We start from the raw sequence: 24,693 nt of genomic DNA on the forward strand, positions 1-24,693 counted from the left end.
CAGACATACACATATGAATGAATGAATGAATGAATGAATGAATGAAATGTAAAACAGAAAGAAAGGTATCTTAGTTTTTCTCGTCACTTATTAACATAATCACAACCCTTTGAAACCATTTAAGAGGACACAAACAACACCAACTGCAAACAAGGGAGTATCACTTTTGGAAACTACAGAAGTATTCAGGCTTGAGAGCCGAGACTTGGAAATGACACTGACAAACAGCATCACTTATAATCTGCCTCAGGCACTAATAGGAAAACAAACTAAGAATCTTGGTGGAAAACATTATGTAGCCATTAAGACAGAGGCTTCTGGAGTTCTGTGGTTAAGGTAAATGCAGAAAACATAACTGCGTACCAGGGTCAGGGCACATGCATGTAAGCAGTCACTGGCATAGGCTCCTGCTGCCACGATGTCCATCTACACATGTGTGTGCATGTGTGGTTATGTGCACTTGCTTGTGTGGGTGTGTGTATGTGTATGTAGAAGCTGCAGTCGCCATCAGGTGTCCTCAGGTGTCCTCCATCACTTGCCACCATATGTTTGGAGACAGTGTACCTCACTGATCCTCAAGTTTCAACACTCAGCTAAGATGGCTGTCCAGCAAGTTCCAGGGACCCTCCTATTTGTGCCTTCCCAGAGCTGGGGTTACAGACATGGCCCAACCAAGCCAGCATTCTGATTTTCAATTATTATTGTATGTATGATGTGTGTATGTAAATAAATGTGTGCACACTTGCCGTGGTTGGTACACATGTGGAAGACAGACGACAACTTCCTTGGTTCTGCCCTCATACCTTATTTTTGAGGCAAGTTTTCTCTTCTTTCTGTCACACTATGTACTTCAGGCTAGCTGACTGGTGAGTTTCTCGTCTCTTCTCTTATGTCTGCCTTCCACCTCCCTGTAGGGTTTGTGGGTTCACGGATGGGCACTACCACAGCTGACTATTTCGGTGGGCTCTAGGGACTGAACAGCAGGCAGCAGGTTTGAGCAGCAAGCGCCTATACCCACAGAGCCCTCAGTGACTGCATGTGTCCAGCTTTTTACTTAGGGGTCAGAGATCCAAATCCATGTCCTAAGGCTTACAGACTGAGCCATCCCTCCAGAAACAAGGGATTTTTAACAGGAGAGATTATAATAAATCCCAGGAGACAGTAAAGACAGCTTAGTAGTCAGGGTCAACTGTCTCCTCTGTGTGGAGCATGGCCGACTCCTACAGTGCTTGGGGAGTAGGTAGGTAAGAGTCCAGCTGTTCAGGCCTGGTCTGGACCGGCTCTCTTTCCATAGGCTTTGATTCCATGGCCAGGGTGGTGATTTATATAAAACCTTTCCCTCCGTGAGTTCCAAGTGTAGTGGGAGGGAAAATATCCTTCTTCAAAATGTCCGTCTCATTATACAAAATCCATCTCAAGGGAGTCTTGATTTGGGGTGAAATACTGCTCCCACATGAAGCTCTGTCTGACTGGAACCCCTCCCAGAAGGCAGGTGGATCTGCCAACGCCTTTATGGAAGCACATAAGACAATAATCATAAAATACATAAACAGACATCCAAGGAACATAGGGGAAAAAAACTGATCTACTCTACAAATCTCTGAGAACAGTTCTGGAGTGCTGACTTGAAGAAAACTCTAACAGGCTGAGAGAACAATTTCCATGAAATCAGACAGGATGATCATCATTTTTACATGCATTTGCTGCCGAAACTCATTAGAATAATGCAACGGCGGGGCTGGGGGATGACTCAGTGGGTAAAGGGATCATGCTACAAACACAAGAATCTGAGTTTCCATCTCCAAGGTCCAGGTAAAATGCCAGGAGAGATCACATGGCTGCAATTCCAGCGGTCAGGAGGTAGAGTCAGGGGGATCCAGCTGAGCCTAGCTAAATCAGTGGGCTTCTGCTTAGTGAGAGGTCTCAAGAAAAAAAAAAGAAAAGAAAAGAAAAGAAAAAAGGTAGAAGTGACTGAGGAAGACACATGATATAAACCTCTGGCCTCATCCACATACATGTGCACACATCCATGTACACACAGACACACACAGAAAATTGTTTAAATGAAGAAAGAAAAACGCAATAGCCTCAGTAAATATGAAGTTAAAATATATGCTCCTATGATATAAGCAATAAATGATATTTATTGCAGAACATACTTATCCTGGACAATACATGAACGCATGCCCCCACACACAGGGGCACTCTGTGCTAAACCTAACAAAAGCATGGTACAAATTAAGTAATTTCTTGAAAAACAGTGTAAGCCATTCTTGAAAATCCTGAATCCCAGGCCTAGGCCTCTTAGGCATGAACGCTGACCAAAACCCAAGAGAGCAAGATGCACTCCAGAGCTTCCGGTGGGCAGGCTGCTCTTGTGACAAGGTTTCCTCTGCATAGCTTTATTGCCTCAAATATGGTTGGACTGGTATGTTTACCACTTGCCTGTTCACTTACACAATGCCCTCATGTATATCTCAATTCAATGTCCAGCGGTTTTTATTTTCTACTATGATTTTGGAAATACATACTTTTCAAACAGTTTATAAGGAAACGTGACTGTAGCATCTGGGGATGGTGTTAATTTTTACACCTCTTTTCCTTCTTTGTTCCTGATAACCCTGTGTATTTTTCCAAAAGGGGTGAGGTAACAGTGTTGCTTAAAATTGAACACCTGCTAGGAGTGTTTCCGGCTTAGGTGAAGAATGAGTCACACACCCAGACACAGACATATCCTGAGAGTCAGGGGCCATGAAGAAACCTTGTGGACAAGCAGGCCGTGTCCTCATAAGATACAACAGCCTAGAACTCTGGAAGCACAGTCTGTTGTTCTTCTCAAGGCCACCAACAACCTTGCAATGGAACTTGCTCTTCCATTACAGACACAGACATCAGACACTATTCATCTATTTTCAATTCTAGTTAAAGAAAACAGAACTCAAAAAGTGTATGATCTGTCACATTTAGTTTGTTTTAGACTTAACTGAGCACCATGCATAAAACTGCCCACAGGGTCTTACTATGAAACCCAGCCTGGTTTAGAAATTCAACTCAACAGTCTTCCAGATCTTCTGCCTCCAGTGTGTTGGGTACAAGGCATGACCAGCCATGGCCAGCCACAACTGACAAAGGGTTCAAGTCCCAGTGGACACTGTTGCTTTGAAGCCTTGCTGAGCCAGCTTCACAGGGCACAATCTTTAGACTACCTTATTCCACATCTCCTCCTGCTGATGTCAGGACTGCAGAAAAATGCTGCCCCATAGAGCATGGCACAGAACAACTGCCTTCTTAGACTCAGATTCTGTGTTTCAGGAATCCAGAAAGAACACCACCAAGGGGCCTCTATTCCATACTGTCTGTAGCCACAGCATGAAAACCTGAGGCTGCACCTGAAGTTCAGGGCTCACAACCCTGATATTGACACCGTTGGTGACTGGGACCAGGGAAGCTACGTTTTTTACATGGGCTCCAGGGACCAAGATTTTAAATCACAAGGAAAAACAAAACAAAACAAAAACAAAAACAAAAACCTGTGGCCTTACCATGATATTTACGCTGGATTCTATTGAAGGATGTGTCAAAAATCTATCAGTTCATAAGATAAGAGAATTCACCTCAATCACCTGGAGACTGAATGGCTGAATTACAAAAGAATGGATGGGACAGTATAAAAGAATAGATGGGACAAGAGATACTGCATACAGTCAGTCACCTTCTAAGTTGTCACCTCCAGCCTTATTCTTAATTTCAGAGATAAAGATGTAACAATCTACTATGTAGCTAGAGCCCTGTGTATGTGTGTGTGTTGACTGGCACTTCAGATAAGAGCTGCCCCAATTGAACTCACCTGTTCCCTCCTTCTGTCCCATAATATGCAAACAGAATTCGAAACTTGGAGAGAGACTAGGAGGGTCTGCAGTCTGTCTGTCCAGTGGGACACAAGTATAATCCACAGTCAGTAATGGTAATTAGAGAGACAAGAAGCTGATCCTTGGAGCATAGTTATCTATTGTAGGGAACATCGAAGTCGGCTCAAGACACTCCAAGACCATGCTCTCAGCACAAAGGAGATTTATTTGCCCCTGGGGGACAAAGGTCATTCATAAGGAACAAAGACAGGAGACAAAGGACAGGGATAAGGGGAAGGGACCAAGGGACAGGGGGAAAGAGTATTTAACCCCTAGGTCAAAGTCCTGCCTCTGCATAGAGAGGAGACAGATCATAGGAAAATGATGGTTTATAAAGGGAAAAGAGAAAACCCTGTGATAGGAGGAGGTGTTTAATTTTGATTGGGCATCTTAACTAGGGCAGCAAAGGGGGCTTTTGATTGTTAGACTTCAATACTTTGACAGCTGGACCTTGGAGGTCAGCCTCAGGAGGAGGAAGTGGCCAAATTAAGTGAACAGACTTTGGGGACTAGCTTTAGGAATGTGATCTAATGGTTTTCAGCAAGGCAGAGGGAGTCAGGGAGAAGGGGAAGGTGTGCCAAGCCATTTTTCCAGGCTGGTTAGAACCCTTCTGCAGTTTCAATAGTTACATCTTACCTCTGATGCCTCCTACCTGGAGTTCCCTTGGAAAGGATTCAACTGCCCAGGTTCTGCTTCCCTGGGTTTCATTTCATACAAGCTAAGAAACCTTACAGAGGAACTAGTGTCCAAAAGAACATATGCTGGGCAGCAATACGTCAGCTTTTATCTCCAAGGCTGTGCCGGAGTCTTCCAATGTTTCTTGATTTAGGTATTTCTATTTCCTTTGCAAAGGAAAGCATGCCTCATCCCGCCTTATTTCCTAATAGCGAATACATATGTCTTCCTCTCCAAATACGTACAATCTATATATATATACCCTTCCCCTCCATATACGTATACTTTCCCCTCTGTTTTAGTTAAGATTTCTGTTGCTTCGATGAAACACCATGAAAAGGGTTTATCATTTCCGTCTCATAGTTCCTCATTGAAGGAAGCTAGGACAGGAACTCAAACAAGCCTGGAGCCTGGAGGCAGGAGCTGAGGCAGAGACCTTGGAGGGCTGCTGCTTACTGGCTTGCTCAGCCAGGTTTCTTATAGAAGCCAGGACCACCAGCCCAGGGATTAAAGCACTCACAATGGGCTGGGCCCGCCCACATTGATCACTGGTAAATAGTTAGTTTCTGTCAATTCAACACAAACTAGTGTCACCTGGGAAGAGGGACCCTCGGTTGAGGAATTTTCTACATCAGATTGCCCTTTGGGTATGTATGTCCTGGGGGGGGGGGGCATTTTCTTAATTGGTGATTGCTATGGGAGGGTCCAGCTCACTGTGTGTGGTGCCACCCTGGGCAAGCAGGTACTGGGTTGTGTAAGAAAGCAAGTCATGGGGAACAAGCCAGAAAGCAGCGTTCCTTCAGGGTTGCTGCCTAGAGCTGGCTTCCCTCAACGATGGACAGCAAGCTGTAGGCAAAATAAACTTTTCCCTTCTTGAGTTGTTTTTGGTCATATTCTTTATCATAGCAGCAAAACAAAAGAAAACAACCCAACAAACAAACAACAGAATAGTCAAATCAGAAATTAAACAGAAGTTCAGCTATGTCAATGCATACTTGACAATGCAGCACAAACCATTATAAATGTACCAGTTTCAGTCTCAATTTTGAGACTCATACAAATAAGACTTTAAAGATTAGGCAGTTGTAACACCCAAGCAACACTGTCTTCAAGGTTTATCACAAATTATACACAGGGATAATTGACAGCACCATGGATTCCTGATAACAGAATTTCCAGAGAAAACTGAGTGCTAAGAGCATTACTTAAGTGTTTCAGTTACATTCGTCAATTCAGCCCAAAGTATTGAGTCAGTGAAGAAATCAAAGCTCACATCACACCGCCCCAGGTAAGTGGCAGTATTCAAGTCAACCCAACACCTGACAATTAGTGCACAAGGAAACTAGGAAAGCATGGGATTTTATAGAGTAGTATGTAAATACAGCCTGATAGAGGCTTTCCCAGACTAAACAATAACCCGAGAATACATGATGTGTTATGAAAGAGGGTTTTCTGAACTAGTTAGTAAAAACCTAAGTTTGAGACACCATGATGTCCCCACTCTGGAAAGACAATCTCTAGATTATTTTTATTGGTGAGGATAACTTCCACAGCACAAACTTGTGCGGGAAATGCTGCAGGTGGGCCTGCCAGTTGGCATCCTGCTACTGTGGTGGATGGCAACGTATTTACAATATAAATCAATGCCTAGATTCCTGTGGTTTCTTTCCTCACTTAGTTTTGTTTGTTTGTATTTTTTTAAATATGATAGCCCCCCCCCCACCCTCCATCTCTCATCTTTGAGGAAGATGAACAGAACTGCACAAACCTGATGTTCACAAAAGTAAACCTGCTCTTGGTGAAACAGTGGTCTTCCTCAATCCACAGGTGGGGAAAATGAGGCACAGGCGAGTCCGATTTGGCTGAGGGCCCACAGCTGGACTGGAGCTGCTGGTCCCCTTACACATGACCCTTGTCCTTTAGCTCAGTGTCTCAGTGGCTGTCTCACCTAGGAGCTGTTCGCCCTGTCACCCTCTTAACTTTGGTTTCTTGCCTAGCTTTCTTCAGAGATTGATAATCTGTGCTGGAAGACACATTTTGCCATCAGCTTCCCCTTATTTCCATCAATAAGATGCTGCTGGTAGGGGGGCCTAGATGGGAAGGGCAAGAATTCTGCTGGGGACCCACCCCTCTCCCATCCTGAACTGCACAGTACCCCCCTACACACACACACACACACACACACACACACACACAAATCCTCTAAGCAGGGACACCTCTTCAAATGCAGGAAGAGAAAGGAAATGAAGTGAGGAACCTGAAGCTGAGCAGCCATGAATAGTAAGTGACACCACATTAGCAAGTGAGTCAAGGCAAAGCACCAAGGTAACAGAGCAGGGCCTCACAACTCCAAATGGTTCATACTTCATTCATTTTCTTCTTCTCTTGTTTATCAAACATGTAGTGGAGGCTGGCTTCTAACCTGTGATACTCCTGCCTCAGTCCCCAAGGTGCTGAGCTTATAGGCTGCGCCACCACACCCAGCAGACTTCATCTATTTACTGTGTAAAAATTTCCTACTTAAAGACTTTTTATTATCAAGGCAGTTTCTAGTTTAACATGGCCCCAAAACGTTAGGTCAGTGTGTGTGGTTTTGTTTTGTTTATCTTCCTGTGGTATCTATGTGATTCTTTAGAATATTCTTAGAATTCACCAGAAACTGGTTAATACTGATCCAGTCTGTAGACTATGAGTCTTATTCCTAGATAAAAGGGAAGAAATGGAAACACTGCATGTCTACACTTCAGTAAGGATTCCACCCAGAGAATGTCTAGTATCAAAACCGTGGAGCTCAAATCTGTCCTTGGAGTTAAAAAATAAAACTTCATGGTAAAAGAACAATCAACTTGTTTTGGTTTCGTTTTGGTTTTTGAGACATTGAGTCTCTCTATAGCCCAAGCTGGCCTTGGATGCCTAAGTGCTGAGGTTACAGGCCAACGCCACAGTAAAAAACAAAGAACTCGCTCCCTTGTTATTATTTCCTCTCCTTGGCATGGATCATCCAGTGCCTGTGTTTATTCCCTGGAGTAAAGACTTACCCTGGGCTGCAGAAGTGAATGGCCACCAGCTCTGCCCAACAAGCGAATCTGTTGGGGACAGGAAAGCCCAAAATGTTGACAACGCCTCCCGGGCAGTAATGGTTGTTAAGAACTTTCAAGGCAAACAAAACTCCTAGAAAGGAATAGAGAACACATCTTATCGACAATCCAATAAGGAGAGAATCACCTGAACAAAGAAAACTAAATAGGAAAACAACTACGCAATTATTCCAACTCTCTGTTTCAAAACAGCAATCTGGAGAACTGCAGGTGGGCACGGCCATTGTCCCTTTGATGGCTCTAACACAGAAATTCAAACTGCTTCCCAAGAGGAGACACAGAAGGTGGGAATGGGCCACCAGCAATGGTAGCAAATGCCAAGGAGCTGCTCACTTTAAAGGAGCTAGTTTTATGCTATCTGAATATGAACAGGGAACAGATACCACTAAAATGTATCTGGTAGTCTGTATAGAAAAACGCTGAGAGCAGGGTGTATGCACTCCATAATCACACACAGAAGGCTGCATTTTGGAAGGAAGAAAGGAAGGAAGGAAGGAAGGAAGGAAGGAAGGAAGGAAGGAAAGAAGGAAAGAAGGAAAGAAGGAAAGAAGGAAGGAAGGAGGAGCAAATCAGAGAGGAGAATTCTGTCTTCTTGTTTCCGGATTATACTCCCTGACCCACAAGCCGAGCTTCACGTTCACACACTTAGGACATGTAACTTAAATCCCAGTGGCAATTTCAGTCCCATGAGGTGGCTCATGCCTCTAATCTCAGCACTGGGGAGTCTTAGGAGGATGGATCTTTGTGAGTTTGAGGCCAGCATGGTCTACAAAGCGAGTCCAGGACAGCTAAGGCTACACAGCGAAAACCTGTCTTTAAATAAATAAAATAAAAATCCCTTTGCCTGTTAATTTATATAAATCCATTTTCTATTTAAAAGGAAAATTTTCAGCTGAATATTTTCTCACACAGAATGAGCTGACATTCCAGGGCCTGGCTTTGGGTCTCTCTGCCCTTCCTCTTTCTTAAGATCGCATAAAGATGCGAAATAATGCAAGACAGCCAAAACGCTGCCTTCTTGTACCCCAGTCAGTCTGCTCTTCAAGATGCAGGCCCCAGCAGCCATAAACCACTCAGGGTCCTATCCCCTTATCAACTAGGAAAGGAAACAGCCAACCTCCCCCACGGACCTCACTCATGTTTCCTCAGAAAGTGTCCGCCTTACCTGAGAAACCGACAGCACAGTTCCTTCTAAAGTCAGGCTGATTCATAAATTCAGCAAGAGCGAACTGCAGGAGTAAATACACCACCCCCGTGAGGAGGGTGAACGTGGCCACGATGTAGGCAAACCATCTACTTCCCAGTCTTCGCTCCAGTTTTATTCCTTTCCAGAGCATGGAGACCATGTTGAAATACAAATGGTAGTCGTCAGCATGATGCAGGGGCGAGAGCAGTAGACGCTGCCAGTCTTTTTGCTGGTAACACGTCTCCACACTGATGCAGGAATGGTACAGGGATTTCAAAGGATTCAGGAAGAACCAGACGTTGAGAGCCAAGGTTGCAAGGGTAACTGGTGGAATATTGTTGATCCCAACATGGAACACTTGAGAAAGGAGCATTAGGAGCCCAACGTTGGCCCCCCTGGATCTCCGCTGCATGATATCAGGAGTCAAGGATTAGGAATGCAGAGAGCTGCCCCTGAAACACACAGTGCATGCAAATTCATCAACTGAGAACAGGTGTGCTGCCAGGACCCGCGCTGGAAGATGAGCACACAGTGGCATGGCCTACACCTCATCCCAACAGAGATATTAACTTCTAACTTCTTTCTTCATCTCACATTCTAAGATAGAAATGTTATCCCAGATTCCAGTGAACTTTACGACAGGCATGCTTTCCCTGACCGTTATGTCATTAACTTGTAATGTGTCTTTCTTAGCAAAGAAACAAAACTAAAAGGCAAGCCTGGTAAGCTGAGTTTGATCCTTGGACCCATGAAAAGGTGGAAGGAGAGAACCAACTCCATATGGTTGTCACCTGACCTTCACAGATGTACTGTGACATGCTGCCCACAATACACACATCATATACACACAATTAATAATAATAATAATAATAATAATAATAATAATAATAATAATAATAATAAAGAAAAACTAGGCTGGGGGAAGGCTCAGAGTGTTAAACTTGCTATGGAAACATGAAAACCTGAACATAATTATTCAAAGCATGCACAGCCCTGAGCATGGTTGCCTGCATATGTAACCCAGGACTTCTATGATAAATCCAGACACAGAGACATGAGAATCCCAGCCAGCCTGGTGTAGACAGCAGCAAGGAGGAACAAAAAACAAGAGACCCTGCCTCAACCAAGGTAGGAGGTGAGGACCAACATGTGAGGTTGGCCTCTACCCGGCACATGCATGCCATGGTACATGTGTGCCATCACTCACACACGCTAAGTCATACACACACACACACACACACACACACACATCAAATACAAGTACATAAACACACGTCATACACACCTAAGCACACATCTTATGTACATAAAAAGGATACAAATGACAACCTGGACTATGACAGTAAACCTACAAAGACAGTATGCAAACATTTAAGTAATTTTACCCAAATTCTTGCCAAGTCTCTTTATCTCTTCTATTATTTTTAGCAGAAACACTCAAAATGCCAAAAAGTAAGTTTTAAGATTTTTGTGAACATGTTACGGCCTAGCCCAAGTTCCACAGTACCAGGTGTCTGCTCCCTGAATTCTTTATTTGTCATAAGCTCCTAAAAACTTATCTATGTGCCAAATCCTACATTGAAAAATGCAGTCCTTGTTTTTAAGCTCACTTGTCACCAGGAAGCAAACCAACCGCTGCCTCGGGATGTTGTAAGCACAGAGAGGGAACCCAAGAACGTGGGCACACAATTCCGCCAAAGGTGGTGACAGACAGGACCTACTGTCTTAAAGCATTCATTTGAGTTAGTGACAAGGAAAGGTTTCAGGAGGCAGTGGTTACCCTCCCCACCCACCCGCTAGGCTGAAGCTGCATTGTGACACGCTTTGAATGAAAGAAAGCAGAGGGGCGGGTAATGCAAGAAGGCCAAGCCTAGTCTCAAGATGTACTGTAGGCTTCTGGTTCCTGTAAGGATTCTAAGTCAGGGCTAGTCTGCACAGGCTCTGGTCCTCCGAGGGTCCCAGCCACTGGCAGCTAAGCTTCAGATGCAAAGCTATCTAACTGACACAGATGGAAAGTGGAAACCAATGAGCCCCTCCTACACTGAACCACAGAGAGGTAAGTTCTGGAGTGGATTGTTAAACAGCCAAGCGCTAACCTAGAAGGTATTGACTTTGGAGAGGTATGGTTCCTGCTTTTGAGAAGCAGCTAGCGAGGAGAGGGGATGGAGCAGGCAGGGGCAGGCTAAATACAGGCCCCTAAAAAAGATCAAGTGTTTGAAAGAAAGAACAGTAAGTAGGGGATGGGGAGTCAGGTATAGACATAGGAAAAATAGGCAAAGAAGGTGGCAGATGTTCAGGAAAAGTGCTTGTTTGCTGATGTGTGTTTTCTTGTGGCAGTTTCTCACCTCCCAACTCCAGGTAGCAGTAACTGAGCACACTAGACAATGCATGGGCTTGATAGGAAATGATGGAATTATATTTGAGTTTCAAAAAATTGAAAATATTTAAAGAAACATAAATTTTACAAAGCGTCTACTTAGGAGTGCCATGAGTGAGCCTGTGGCCTAAGGCTGCCAGACCGCAGTATCTCCTCACTAGACTGGAATAACTAATATCCCAGGACTGCTAGAATATTCTAGGAGCAAAGGATGTGCTGGAAAAGTGCTAGGATTTTCATTTCAATAAAGTCATATCACTTGGTTGAAATCAGTCCTGTAAAGGGCAGAGTTCCTATATGGCTCAGCTCAAATGTACTCTGAATCCCCGAGATGGACTTCCTCCAGTATTTTATTTTATATATTACCTAATGAATTTTGGTCATTTTCACCCCCATCCTTCTAAACAAGTCCCTTCTCCCCGTGTACTTCCGTATTTTCTTCTTGTGGATTTAGAGTTACTTGGCTGGGGTGTGGGAGGAAAAGTTACTGAGCTGAGCATGGGGCCACCTCTCTGTGGCTACATCACTGAAGAAAGTGACAATCTTCCCCGACCCCCATAAGCTTTAATGGCTGATAACACTGTGGGGAAGGGTGTGGCCTCATTGGTCCCTCCTTCATCCACAATGAAGAGTGACAAGTCCAATCTTGCGCAAGTGCTGTGTAGACAGAGGACAGTGGCTACGTCATCTTTTTACTGCACATCTCCCTCCCAATTCTCAGCTCTCACATTCTTTTTGGCCCCCTCTTCTGAGACATTCCCTGAGCCTCTGGGGGTACATTATGGTGGCTTCGGTGAGAATGGGACCCATAGGCTCATATGTTTGAGTATTTGGTTCAGGAGGAATTGGGAGGTATGGCCTTGTTGGAGGAAGTGTGCGACAGTGGGCTGGCGTTGAGGTTTCAAACGCATCATGTCATTTTCAGTGTGTTCTCAGCCTCCTGCTTTTGTGAGCTTTCATCTATTCCTGCCACCATGCCTTCACTCTGCCATCATGAACTCTAACCCACTGGAACCATAGGCCCAATATAATGGTTTCTTGTGTAAGTTGCCTTGGTCACGGTGTTTTATCACAGCAGTAGAGAAGTAAATGATACAGGTCTTAAAGCTGTCAAAGTTAGAACACTCCAACGTCATTTATTCTCAGCCCTTTTGTACGGTTACGAATTTCTGCATTAACCAATGCCTGATGCGGTAAGAAGCTTATCTGAGGAACGCGTGCTGGCTAATTTTGTCAACTTGACACAAGGTGTAGTCATCTAAGAGGAGGGAACCTCAATTAAGAAAATGCCTCATTTGTTCAGGCTATACTCAAGCCGCTCAGGCCTTTTCCTAATTAGTGACTCACGGGAACAGAGCCCAGCTCACTGTGTGTGATGTCCCCACTGGGCTGGTGAGCCTGGTGAGCCCGCTGAGCAAGCCATGAGGAGCAAGCCAGTAAGTAGCACTCCTCCATGACCTCTCCACCAGCTCTTGCCTCCAGGTTCCTGGTCTGTTTGAATTCCTGTCTTGGCTTCCTTCTCTGATGGACTACAGTGTGAATGTATAAAACAAATTAACCCTTTTCTCCCCAACTTGATTTTGGTCAGTGTTTCGCTGCATCAAAAGAAACCCTAACTGAGACAAGTTGGTACCATAACTCTGGGGTATTGCTGTGACAGAGCTGACTGTTGGTTAGGGAGAATTGTGGAAGGACCTTGAGGCTAGAAAAGTTATTGAGTGTTGAGAATTTGCAGAGTTTTTTCTGTAGGAGTTTGAGAGGTAAGCATGTTGAGAGCAGTGCAGATGAAGGAGGCCTGGCTTGTTAAGTGTCAGGGGAAAGCAAAAACTCTGCCAGGCCTTTTGTGGCAAGATTCTGTGACAACTGGTCAGCTGCCGCTGAAGTATCAGCTGCTGTGATTAACAAGAGACTAGAAGAACTACAGTAAAACTTTGCTTTGCTTGGGACAATGGATGTTGGTCAGCTGAAGAAGAGGCCAGCACCATTGAGCTGAAGTCTTCTGGGAAGTGTGTCCTCATCACCAGCACCCAGAAGCTGTATGTGTTCCAGAGGCAACCAAGGTTGTACCTAAGAGTCACCCAGGTGGTGCTAGTTTTGAGAGCAGCTGAGGCTTGGCACTAAGTGACAGGGCTATAGTCCCTGGAGAGAGCGCAGAAGAGGTTACTGTTCAAAATGCAGCCCACTGGCTGCAAGGCACCATGACAGTTTGGGAGATGGCTACCAACAGCAGGTAACAGTGGAGCGAAGCCTGACTGAGCTTACAAGACACGCTTTGTATGCTGCAAAGAGCAGAGCAGGAGAAGTGACCCAAGCCCTTTCGAGGAGCCCTGATGATCACGAGTGCATCACAAACATTAGACATTGAGTTATTTATACTGCTGGAATCTGGTTTTGCTTTGTTCAGATTGTGACTGTGTCCTTCTTCCTTCTTGATGTAAGGGTGTATTTATTTTATTTTATTTTTTTATTTTATAGGAATCCCCAGTTGAGAGACTGAAGTTTTAAAATAATTTTTGGGTTTTAAAGGAGACTTTGTATTTTTAAATAGGATAAATGTTTGAATTTGTAAAGACTGGTACTTTAAAGACTTGGAATATTTTATATTGTGGTGTTCATATTAATGTGTATCCTTGGGGATGAACAAGAAAGGAAAGGTTATATGGCTTAACAGTGATGTGTCTGTACGTTAAGTTGACAGGAGATCAGTTGTGGCAGCTATTTTTATGTCAACTTGACACAAGGCATAGTCATCTGAGAGGAGGGAACCTCAATTAAGAAAATGCCTCTAGAAGATCAGACTGTAGGCAAGCCTATAGGGCAACAGCTCTCAACCTTCCTAATGCTGCCAACCTTTAATACAGTTCCTCAGGTTGTGGTCACCTCAACCATAAAATTGCTTTCATTGCTACTACATAATTGTAATTTTGCTACTGGTATGAATTGTAGTGTAAATATCTGATAGATATATGGAATATCTGATATGCAGTCCCCAAAGGGTCGAGGCCCACATGTTGGGAAACACCATCTAATCCCTTTCTCGGCTGCTTACATCTTCTATCTTTAAAAAGGTTTCCTATGAGCTCACACTCTCAGGTTTGACAACTCCTTTTATCATGGTCTCTAATTTTGGTTGGTTCAGCTTTGGCTTCTGAGCATGTTCCTAGGGCATAACCTTAGAGGAGGCATACAGTGTGTGAGTGTCCTTTCCTTCCGTACAGGGTGTGATGATTCAGTCTCTCCTTCATTCACCTATACAAAATGTCTTGTACTAGGAGAACAGCAAATAATAGAACTTTTATTCCCAGCCCCTCCATGACCATTTATACTTATTGAAGAAAATGAATGTCCGCGAAAGAAGAGCAGACATATGCAGCATGCACCCTCATTTGATGCACACATCGTGCAAAGGTGGACTCAGCCAAAGGAGAAAAGGCCCCTCCCTGACAAAGGCTAGGACAGCACCCTAGGAGTTTTACATGGCATCCTGTAACAAATCTATACTAAAATTTCCTCCAATAAGCTGTGGAGTTGCTCAATGGGGAAGAGAGATGTAAAGCGGGGAATTCAGCCCTGCTCAAGTTAACCACAATAGTTCTAACTTCTGCTTCCTCTCCCACTGATGTGCATAACCTCAGACAAGTCCTACTGAAGCGTGGCCTCAGTTATGTGCTTCTGTCTCCTCGGAAATCACGCTGTACCTTTCAGTAACATAGGTTGAACCCTCAGCAGGAACCCTCTCATGTCTTATCATTCATGGCGAGAATACAGTGCAACCCCTTTATCGAAACTTGACAGTGCTAACTCCAGTGCCTCACCCACTCTTACTCTATCAGCACAGACCCTGCCTTAGTCACTCTGCTCCTCCTATATCGTAAGAGTCCCCACAAGTGCAGCTTAAGTGGCAGAGGGCAGGAGTAGCCTTGTTGAATGTGACTGCCACAATTACACAGAACTATCTATTCTGTGATCATTGTGACCACGGTGACCAGTGCATGCTCTGTGCTTGGAGGGGCTCCCAAATGAGTCAAGGTTGGTATTTTGAATGAGCTTCCATTGCAGGATAGACAAGCATGGTTAAGGAAGTTAGGCGATCTTCCTTATCACCTCCATTCGTCCCACAGTTCTAACAACCTTCCCACTATGTGAGGTGCACCACTCTCCCTTCCAGAACACTGTGTCGACTTCATAGACATAAACCTACACTTCACTTAAAATGTGTTGACAAACTGCTTTGCCAGAACTACTTGACAAGAAAAATACCATTTCAATTGTGTAGTAATATACACTACATCAGGGTTCTGGCAAAGATCATGGAAGATTTCTTGAATATTGATGGGGAAATTAGCCATATTTACTTTTAATGAGAAATTAAAAATTAAACAGGTATGTAATAAGAAAAACTACATGGCTAGAATAAACAAAGAAACTGAATTCATAACTTGGGAAACCAGTGTGTCCCAAGGGGTGGAGGGAGAAAGGAGGAGAAAGGGAAAAGAAACTAATTACAGGGATTTTGAATTCTACTTGCAAAGCAGAAAATATCTTACCATTGTCATTTACCAAGGCAGTATATACCTCAATTCTCAGATTTAAATGTTCAATAAGAACTGAAACTATTAAATTGCAAGAATATACACCAGTTATAAATTCTATTCCCAATTTGGTATGTGATACTAACCAAATTAATTCCACAAGAAACACAGACATGATAGAGTCTTAATGGGAGTAATTAAACACTGCACTGAAGACTGGGTCTCTGTATTATTGTAAGTGCAACAAATTTACTGATGTCATCTCCCATTGTGTGGCTCCCTCTCCAAGAAACTGTTCATTGTTACAGAGCTGAGAAAGATCAATAGTGTGCCATTGCTGCTTTGAGACCTTTGGTAAATTTCATTTAACAGTTGTACATAGTTGAATACACATTCTGTTTTTTTTTTAATCATAGGAAAATATAATAATTAACAAAGGCCTGCTGTGGCCTGGGCTAAGAGCTTTCTAAATATCTGACTTTCACAATGCTTAAGTTTAGAATTTTTTAAATGGAGACACAATCCACATACCATAATAGTCACACTCTTGAAGCACACAACTGGAGGTATTTCAGTATATTCATAGGTTGTGTAACCATTACCAGTATTGATTCCAGAACTTTCTTGATGCCAAAAAGATGCCCCAGACCTTTTAGTGGTTCCACTACCCCTCTTCCGCTAGACCTTAATCGTCTACCTAATTTCTGATAAGATTTAGCTACTCTGGACATCTCATGTAAGTGAAATCACTCCATACAGAGCATCTGACTTTGAAGATCACTCTGTGTTACACCAACACTTGTTATGGACAAGTTTCACTGTATGGACACACCCATATCCTGTTTTCCCTATGCATCTACAGATGGGCTTTCCCACTGTTTGCAGCCTGGCCCTCAGATGCTCCCAGGATCCGAGTGTGCTGCTCTCTGTATGAACGTGCATTCCTAGAGCCACTGTGTGCTCATTCTAGCAGGATGCAAAGCCTCTGACTTCCTCATCTTCTCAAGAATCTATGCTTTTTTTGTTGCTGTTGTTGTTGTTTTGGGTTTTTTGTTTTTTTTGGGGGGGTTGTTTTTTTGTTGTTTTTTTTTTTTTTTTTTTTTTTGGTTTTTCAAGACAGGATTTCTCAGAGTAGACCTGGCTGTCCTGGAACTTGCTCTGTAGAGCAGGCTGGCTTCGAGTTCAGAGATCCTCCTATCTCTGCCTCCTGAGTCCTGGGGTTTAAGGCATGCACCACCACTGCCCAGCTGGAATCTTTTGTTTTTATCTGTGTTTCTCATTCTAGCTTTCCTAGTGAGAATGAAGTGGTATGAACATCCATCTCCAAGGACTAATGATACTGTAGGGCTAATGATAACGATAAAATGCTAACTTTACATTGCTGAAGACACAATATGAATTCAGACATGTTCACTGAACACAAAAGTGTTTACTTCACCCCTTACCCTTAAGAAATCACCAAACAAGCTCAGATCAAGAGAAAACAAGAGAAAGAAAGGTGAAATCACAAAGAAAGCACCTGGCTGAACTGCCAAAATTGGTACCACAATTCCCCCAGGACATGATATGTTGAGAGGAAACTTGAATGCCCTTCAACAGCATAAAACAGATTAGATGAACACATAAGACTGTAAATGCCACAAAATCCTTTCAAAAGAGCACAGAGGGCTTGTGTTTTTAACTATTTCCAACCATGTGAAATGTTATGGAAAGAACAAATGTTCATACTGAACATAAAAACATCTCTGCTTTCTTAATTGCAAGGGCCAGATAACAAAGCAGTACATTAAACATAGTCAAAGGACCAAGAGACTAGGTAAGACACCAGTGCACCTTGCTCAGCTCAGTGAGCCTACTCTCTCTAGGGCACATTAAGCTGCCCAGATGCATTCTTAGAAACCTTGTATTTCATGGCTTTTCAAGTACAAACTTAAGAAACTATTTTCTCTACTTGTCACTGGAGTATCAACGGAGAATGTTTCTACCTAGCACAATAACACAATTATTTTATCCCTCTGCCAGTACAATTTTATTTTTGAAAAAGTAGTAGTTTCCTTAGGTCCTAGAATACACTGATTACAATACAGATATTTAAGATCTTCCTGAAAATTAAGAAAGTAAGAATTTTCTTAACTCAATACTTACAAACAAACCTGGTCTATTTTCAAATAAACATATTTGAGTTTCAAAAAGCTCCGCTAAAGAGTTTTATAGTAATTATGCTTTCCAAATTTAACATTTAAATATTAAATATAATAGCAGATGGCATGGCTCCACATCATTACACCCTGCTCAATTTACCAGAAAGCATCATCTACCTAAGTAGACTAGTAAACAGGGGGTCCTGGGGGAGACAGTGTGGATTCTTCATCAGACTCCACAGTCAGCTGATGACAAGCTGCACACAAACAACAATTTTTTCTAGTCTTTTAAAATCTGCTAAGTGGCTTCGTGAACTGTGCTATGATAAAAGCAAAGGGAATCAGAATGGGGCTCTGTTTTCTTATTTCACATTAAAGGGAGAAATAAAAAGAGACGAAGGCAATCAAATGAATAAAAACGAACTTCATGAATAAAACATGAAGACTGGAATCAAATTATATAAAGAGGGAACGGGAGCCTGGTCCTCGGGAATAGCGTGACACTCTCAATAGTTACATTCTATATCTATTCGTGGAAAGCCTACAACTTGGATTTTGCACCAGACACTAGGAATTAAAAACACTGTCTTCTCTTAAAGTTACGGAGACCTTTAGTATGATGGCTCACCAGATGCAGAGACTTCCATATTAGAAGCACCCAACTAAGAATGCCAGCTTAGACACTGCCTGATGCCACTGACTGTGTCTTCTGCTTTTAAGTAAGAAGACTTAGTTTTTAAGACACAGGCTCTTCCACTTTTCTTTTTGCCCATTCACAATCTTTACCAGTAAAGAAATTCCTCACCCCTTAATGGGATGATGTCCAAGTGTCTTTTAATAATAGCTTGCCCTTTTATTTGCAGTCGGGTTTTTGTTCATTTTTTTTTAAACAATAACGTTAAAAAAAAAAAAAAAACTAAGGAAAAAAAAAGAAAGAAGGAAAGAAAGGGAATGGCTTGCTTTAATGCCAATCACATGGAAGGCTTGTGTAGGTTTACACAGTAACTTGGAGGAATGAGGATTTAAGAGAATTACATGGATGGACATAAGAATATTCCAAATAAGTGAGCAACCATTAATAACCACGTTAATGTGGTGACACAACCCACAAAGGTCAGCTCTTCAGCACATGACACTCTCCCTAATCTACTTACAAAACGCCTGATTCAATTTGCTTAAAATCCAAGTTCATCACACCATCTTCCCCTGCAATCCATCAGATACCTTTCTGACCTTGCAAAATCATGAAGCATGCCGTGGTTAACAGGATGGAGCTTGGGGCTAAGAGGCTCAAGTTTAAAGACTGACTTAAATGCTTTGAGACCAAAAGATCTTGTGTTTAAAAAAAAAAAAAAAAGTTGTCATTTTTGTTTATGTAGCCCTGGCTGTGCCGGAACTCTCTTTGTAGACCAGGCTGGCCTGGAACATCAGAGATCCGCCTGCCTCTGCCTCCTGGTGCAGGAATCACCACACTTGGCTCTTAATTAAATTCCTAATCCATGCCTGAACCCCTTACCTTTGAAGTGGGCAGTAAACAATGAGACCGCCCTTCTAGAACTGACAACTAACAGTGCCTGAAACTTAGAATTCTAGGTGTCTGTTGATAGCACTTACTTATCATCGTCACTGACCCACCAAGGCTTAGCCTAGGAACTGAAGTCTTATAATAATCTATACACTTTTCAATACCATCTGACAGTTACACATTTAGTTTAGAAGTGGATGTGTGTGATTTATTTCACTTAGTTCTTATAATGTTATAAAGGCATTCTTTCTGTTTTAAGTACCAGTTGGTCCGTCCGGCACTCTCCCAGAAAGCCACCTATGTCGGTGCCCACCCTGAAGCTGTTTTGCAATTATCCACAGAAGTAGTTCAGTGGTGCTTCTGCCTAAGACACTTAAGGATGCTGAAATGTCTGGCCTCCATTTCTCTATCCAAAGTGCTTAATGCACATGGCCATCTTCACAAATGGACAGTCACATGGATTCTCTTCCTTCAGAAGGCATGGAAGTGAGCTCTTTAGACATATGATCAAGCTTACAGTATATAATCCCAATTCCAAAAGCCAGAGCCTGACCCAGTGAATACTCTTCTAGCAGCCCTGGTGCGAAACTGAAACAGATTCTATTTCCCTTATACAGATAAGAAAAGTCAAAGGAACAATACCCATAAGCTCCGAGACAGATCCTTCAGCTGCTTGTCTCTCACAACAGCAACACTGCCTGCCACTGCCAATGCTTTTGAGAGGCCCCAGCAGCCCACCTGCACATCACTTATGAGAGCCAAATTTCCCAATCTGCACTGTACAGCAGGTAACAACAGCCTCAGATGCCTATTAATTATGTGAATAAAAACTTGAAGCTGTGACGGAGGAGCAGTCCAGGCAATAGCCCAATGGTCTGCTGCGCAGCCAGGGTCTTCCAACTTAAGCCACAAAATGAGAACCCCTGTTTTAAAAAGAAGGCACCTATTTCTCTTCCATATGAGTGCTTCTTCGTGGATAAAATTAAGTCTGAAGCAATTTCCTAACAGTACTGAGAAAAAACAAGTTTTGTTTAATTTTAGGTCAACATTTACCCATAACATATACCATGAAGTTTAACTAGACCTTAATGAGAACTGCAATTAAAAGTGATGTTGATGATTTAAAAGGAAAAGATTTCTTTTTATGAAAACTCTTACCAAAAGAAAAAGGAAACTCTTATGTTAGATAATGCTTTTGGCATCCTTAGTTCAACCCCATATAAGCAAGTGTCAGTCACTGGGTGGAAAAAAAAAATCATGCCTCAGAGTTCTGGAAGCCAGAAAGTGGAGATGAGAGTGGCAGGGTGACATCACTGTGCTGAGAGCCTCTTGCAGGCGGTAGGGAACACACCAGAAGGGTCTTCTGGGCTTTTTTATAAGGCTTGGCTCTCCTTCCCATCTCATACCCACCTGGCCTGGTCACTTCCCACATGATCTGCCTCCAAACACTATCAGATGGGGGTTTTGGAGTCTGGGGGATTTCTGGAGCCCGATGACAAACAAGCAGCCTTATCTGTGTAAACAAAGAGTTACCAGAGCAAGGAGGAGTTGGTAGCTGTGAGAAGACTTTAAATATGGAACAACTGTTTCAAGTTAGGTGGTCATCTTTTCTGAGCCTAGAAATGTGAGACAATAAAGACAATCAAGTGGGGGTGGGGTCTCTGCTCTGTGGACTTCAAAAACCCAAGAAGCAGTTTAAAACTGAGCCAGAAAGGGTGAGGCCAGCGGCACAAGATGAGGAAAATGGCAGAGCAGAAAGGTTAGACCCCCAACCTCTGCCCGGATCTCACAACCAAAGAGGAAGATAAGTGACCTAAAGAAATAAAACAGGCAAACAAAACTACTACCGCTTCCCACATCAAAAACCAAACTTTTCTACTCTGCTGAGGACTGGTAGCTGAGAGTTAAAGATCCACATGAACTGTGTTGGCTTCAGTGAGAGCAGAACAATCCAGAAAAGAACTGGAGATTCAGGAAATGCTCTGAACTTATCCACAGCAGTAACAACCAAACAGTACATGAGCCAGATAAATTATATTACACAAGGAAAAAAAAATAAAGATTCAAAATTACACTCTCCGAAATAGGGACTATCTTAGTTAGGGTGTGAAAAGACACCATGACCACAGCAACTCTTATAAGGGAAACCATTTAACTGGGGCTGGCTTATAGTTCAGAGGTTTAGTCCATTATCATCATGGCGGCATGCAGGCAGACATGGTGCTGAAGAAGGAGCTGAGGGTTCTAACAACTGGATCCATAGGCAGCAAGACAAAACAGTGAGCCACTGAGCCTGGGCTTGACCTTCTGAGACCTTGAAGCCCACCCCCTAGTGACACACTTCCTTCAACAAAGCCACACCTACTCCAGCAAGGCCACACCTTCTAGTTGTGCCACTCCCTATGAAGCAGGCATTCAAACACATGAGTCTACTAGAGGGGAGGGGCATTCGTATTTAAAGCACCACAGGGCTATTAGCCAAAACTAAAAGGCTTTGACATTGGTGAAATATGCAGGGGTTCCCAGATGTGAGGACTAACCCAGTCTACGTGACATAGGCTGGCAACACCTAAGAGACCTGCTTCTGAACCTGAGAGTGAAGGATCATCTTGCTTAGGTTAACTGAGTTACAAAGACCCGCCTGATTATGTGACCCGCTGCAAGGGCTGGGATCCCAGACTGAACAAAAAAAGAGGAGGAGCTGAATGCTATGACTCAGCTCCCTGCTTCCTGATGGCTGATGCAGTGGGACCAGCTGCCTCAAGCTCCTGTCACCATGCTGTCTCTGTCCGGAAGCAGGAGCCAAAGCAGACCCTTCCTTACTTCAGTTGTTCTTCGGCAGCATTTTGTAAATGCAATGAGATGCATGGCTAACACAACTGGCAAGGTTGAAGACTAATGAATTGGAATGACTGTCACACATGGTACCCCCCAACACTCTGTACATGCTAGCTGGCCTCCCTCTGCTCAGTTAAGTCCTCACCTTTGTGGCTCTGGGTACCCCAAAACCATCAACTTCTGGAACAATTGATTTCCTGAGGCGAAACAGACTGCTTTGCAGCTCAGTCTGAAAATCCAAGTCTAGTCTCTATTGTCTTTAATGATGAAAAAAGAAACACACATTTCTACTCCGATTATCTATTCTAAAAATACAAAGCAAAGATAAGTGAGACCACTGGCCAACTTGACACACGTACACATCGCTAGTTAGTCCTCAGTTGTGCACTCACTTTGAGTATGACTAGTCTGAGCAAGCCTGTAACCACGATGAATCAGAGTCATTCAGTGCTCATCTTGTAAGCAAGCCAGAATTTAGCTTTGAAAACCTGGCTCAAGTGTCACTTCTTTAAGCGAAAGCATGGTCCAGTTAGCAGAAAAGCTGGAAGTTTTAACTGTCAAGGGTCCCTGGCGTAGGTCCCACCCAAGGAGCCATCTTTGTACTCAGCCAAATCTCGGCAGAGGTGGACAAGTGGGCATCTTTCTTCTGCTGAGTGCCTCAGCCCTCTGAGCTTAGTGCTGTCCTTTGTCACAAGCTTGTGTCTTATGCCATCTAATGCACATGCTTTTTAGCAGTGTGCTGGTAATATACAAAGCTACTGATGTGAAGTCAAAGTGCAGTTCAGAGACGACCTTGGGGCTGGTTCCTTGCTTAAGCCAAGCTCTGGAGGAAAAACAAAAGCAGGTAGAAGGCAAAAGGGGGCTGTGAAGGTGGAACCTGGTGAGCTTGTGCTTTCAGCACAGAGTCCTGAGACATGAGTGTGCATGGAAGAAGGCAGAGACAGCGAGTTTGGTGAGTTCCGCTGAAACACGTCTTTTGAAAGAAGCGTTTTCAAAATCACCCCATACGTAGAGGACAGTGTGAATAGAATTCCACATACAATGCATTCAGACAGCTGAATCCAGCTGGGGCAAATAGTACAGAGTGGACACACTCCTCAGCACCCACTGCCACCTTATTCACAGAGGACATCATGACTTCCGCACTCACAGCTTTCTGTCCATTTTTACATTCCATCTTATTTCCACCACTGAACAGTAAGCTATGAGCTGTGGTCCTGACACTCATCAGAAGCAAGGCCCGAGGCTTTCTGAACAGAGCAAACCATGTTTTCTGCAATGCTCACATTACTTACATGGAGTGCACACGTACGTGCTACCATTACATAAGGTTGCCATTTTCTTCCCCTGACTTTACCTGTCTCTAAGCTCTTTAGTTTTTTTGAGCTATTTTGCATAGCATCGTGATTTGTAGGAATGGCTACGTCCTACTGTACCAGGGCTGATAGTATAGTTAGCAGACAGGAGAATCGGTGGCTAACCCCGGGAACACTTCTAGTCTGCTTCTTTCTTATAGTCTTGTCCTTAACAAAACTCACCAAAGGTCAAAGATCCTTACTCTTAAGTACTCTTAGTTTACTTGTCCAAATTACAAATTGGAATAAGCCCTCTGTCAATCAAGTGTGCCCCTACATCCATCCATCAAAAGCCGTCTTACCTTCCTTCACACAGACGTTTAAAACTAAGTTCCTTTAGTTTTGATATTTGCTCACTAGACCATATATCCCAAATGTGCCAAGGTTTCATGTCTGATTACAGTTCTTCAAGGACACAGACATATGTGTTTGGTCAGATGCTTTTAGGGGGCATTTAAGTATAATGTCAAGTTTGGGACTATCGGCTAGGCCAGCAATTTCAACAAAGAAGTAATGAAAGAATGAAAATAAGACCCCAAGATCAGACACTGTGACAACACGCGCAACCCAATGAACCGGCTGCATTTACATTCATTGTGCGTGTTTCACTTCCAGACAGTACACAAGGTCAAACTGCTAACTGTCAGTTACAATAAGCTTCTAAACTCCTGGTCAATTACCTGGTTAATAACAAAAGACAGGGCTGTGACATCATTACAGTTATAATTAATTTACACAGATCAGCTTCCTGTTAATCAAATACATCTTTAGAAGCATTTAATTATTTTTTTTCTTCACCTAGAAAGCAACATTCAGCTTTGTTCCATGAAAAGCAATCTTGCTGACTCCCACATGAAAGCCTGTCAGGATGCCGCGAGACGGAAAGGACAAAAGGCTTCTCAGGGTGCGCTGCCGCACCAGAGAGCGGCTGGCACAGGCATAGCAAACAGAAGCACGAGATGATGGATAGCAGGACACATTTTAACAGTTTCAGAACATAAAAGTTGTCAGGGGATGGGGATGTTAACAGACAGGCTGGGGGGTCGGGGGAGGAACGG

The 24,693-nt window shown here is 43.3% G+C and overlaps 1 protein-coding gene across 2 annotated transcripts in view; it reads right to left on the reverse strand.

Annotated features, from left to right (window-relative positions):
• The window catches only part of Rhbdd1 (rhomboid domain containing 1), a 97,415-nt gene extending 88,131 nt beyond the window's left edge, over window positions 1-9,284 (reverse strand). For both annotated transcript variants that reach the window (XM_051153992.1, XM_051153993.1), the window contains exons 1-2: window positions 8,847-9,284; window positions 7,622-7,754 (exon numbers count right to left, since the gene is read on the reverse strand). In XM_051153992.1, coding sequence (XP_051009949.1) covers window positions 7,622-7,754; window positions 8,847-9,279 — 566 coding nt within the window. In that variant the 5' untranslated portion in view covers window positions 9,280-9,284. The remainder of the gene's footprint in view (window positions 1-7,621; window positions 7,755-8,846) is intronic.
• Window positions 9,285-24,693: the final 15,409 nt, after the last annotated feature.

This window comes from Acomys russatus, chromosome 12 (genome assembly GCF_903995435.1).
Source record: "Acomys russatus chromosome 12, mAcoRus1.1, whole genome shotgun sequence".
NCBI lineage: Eukaryota > Metazoa > Chordata > Mammalia > Rodentia > Muridae > Acomys > Acomys russatus.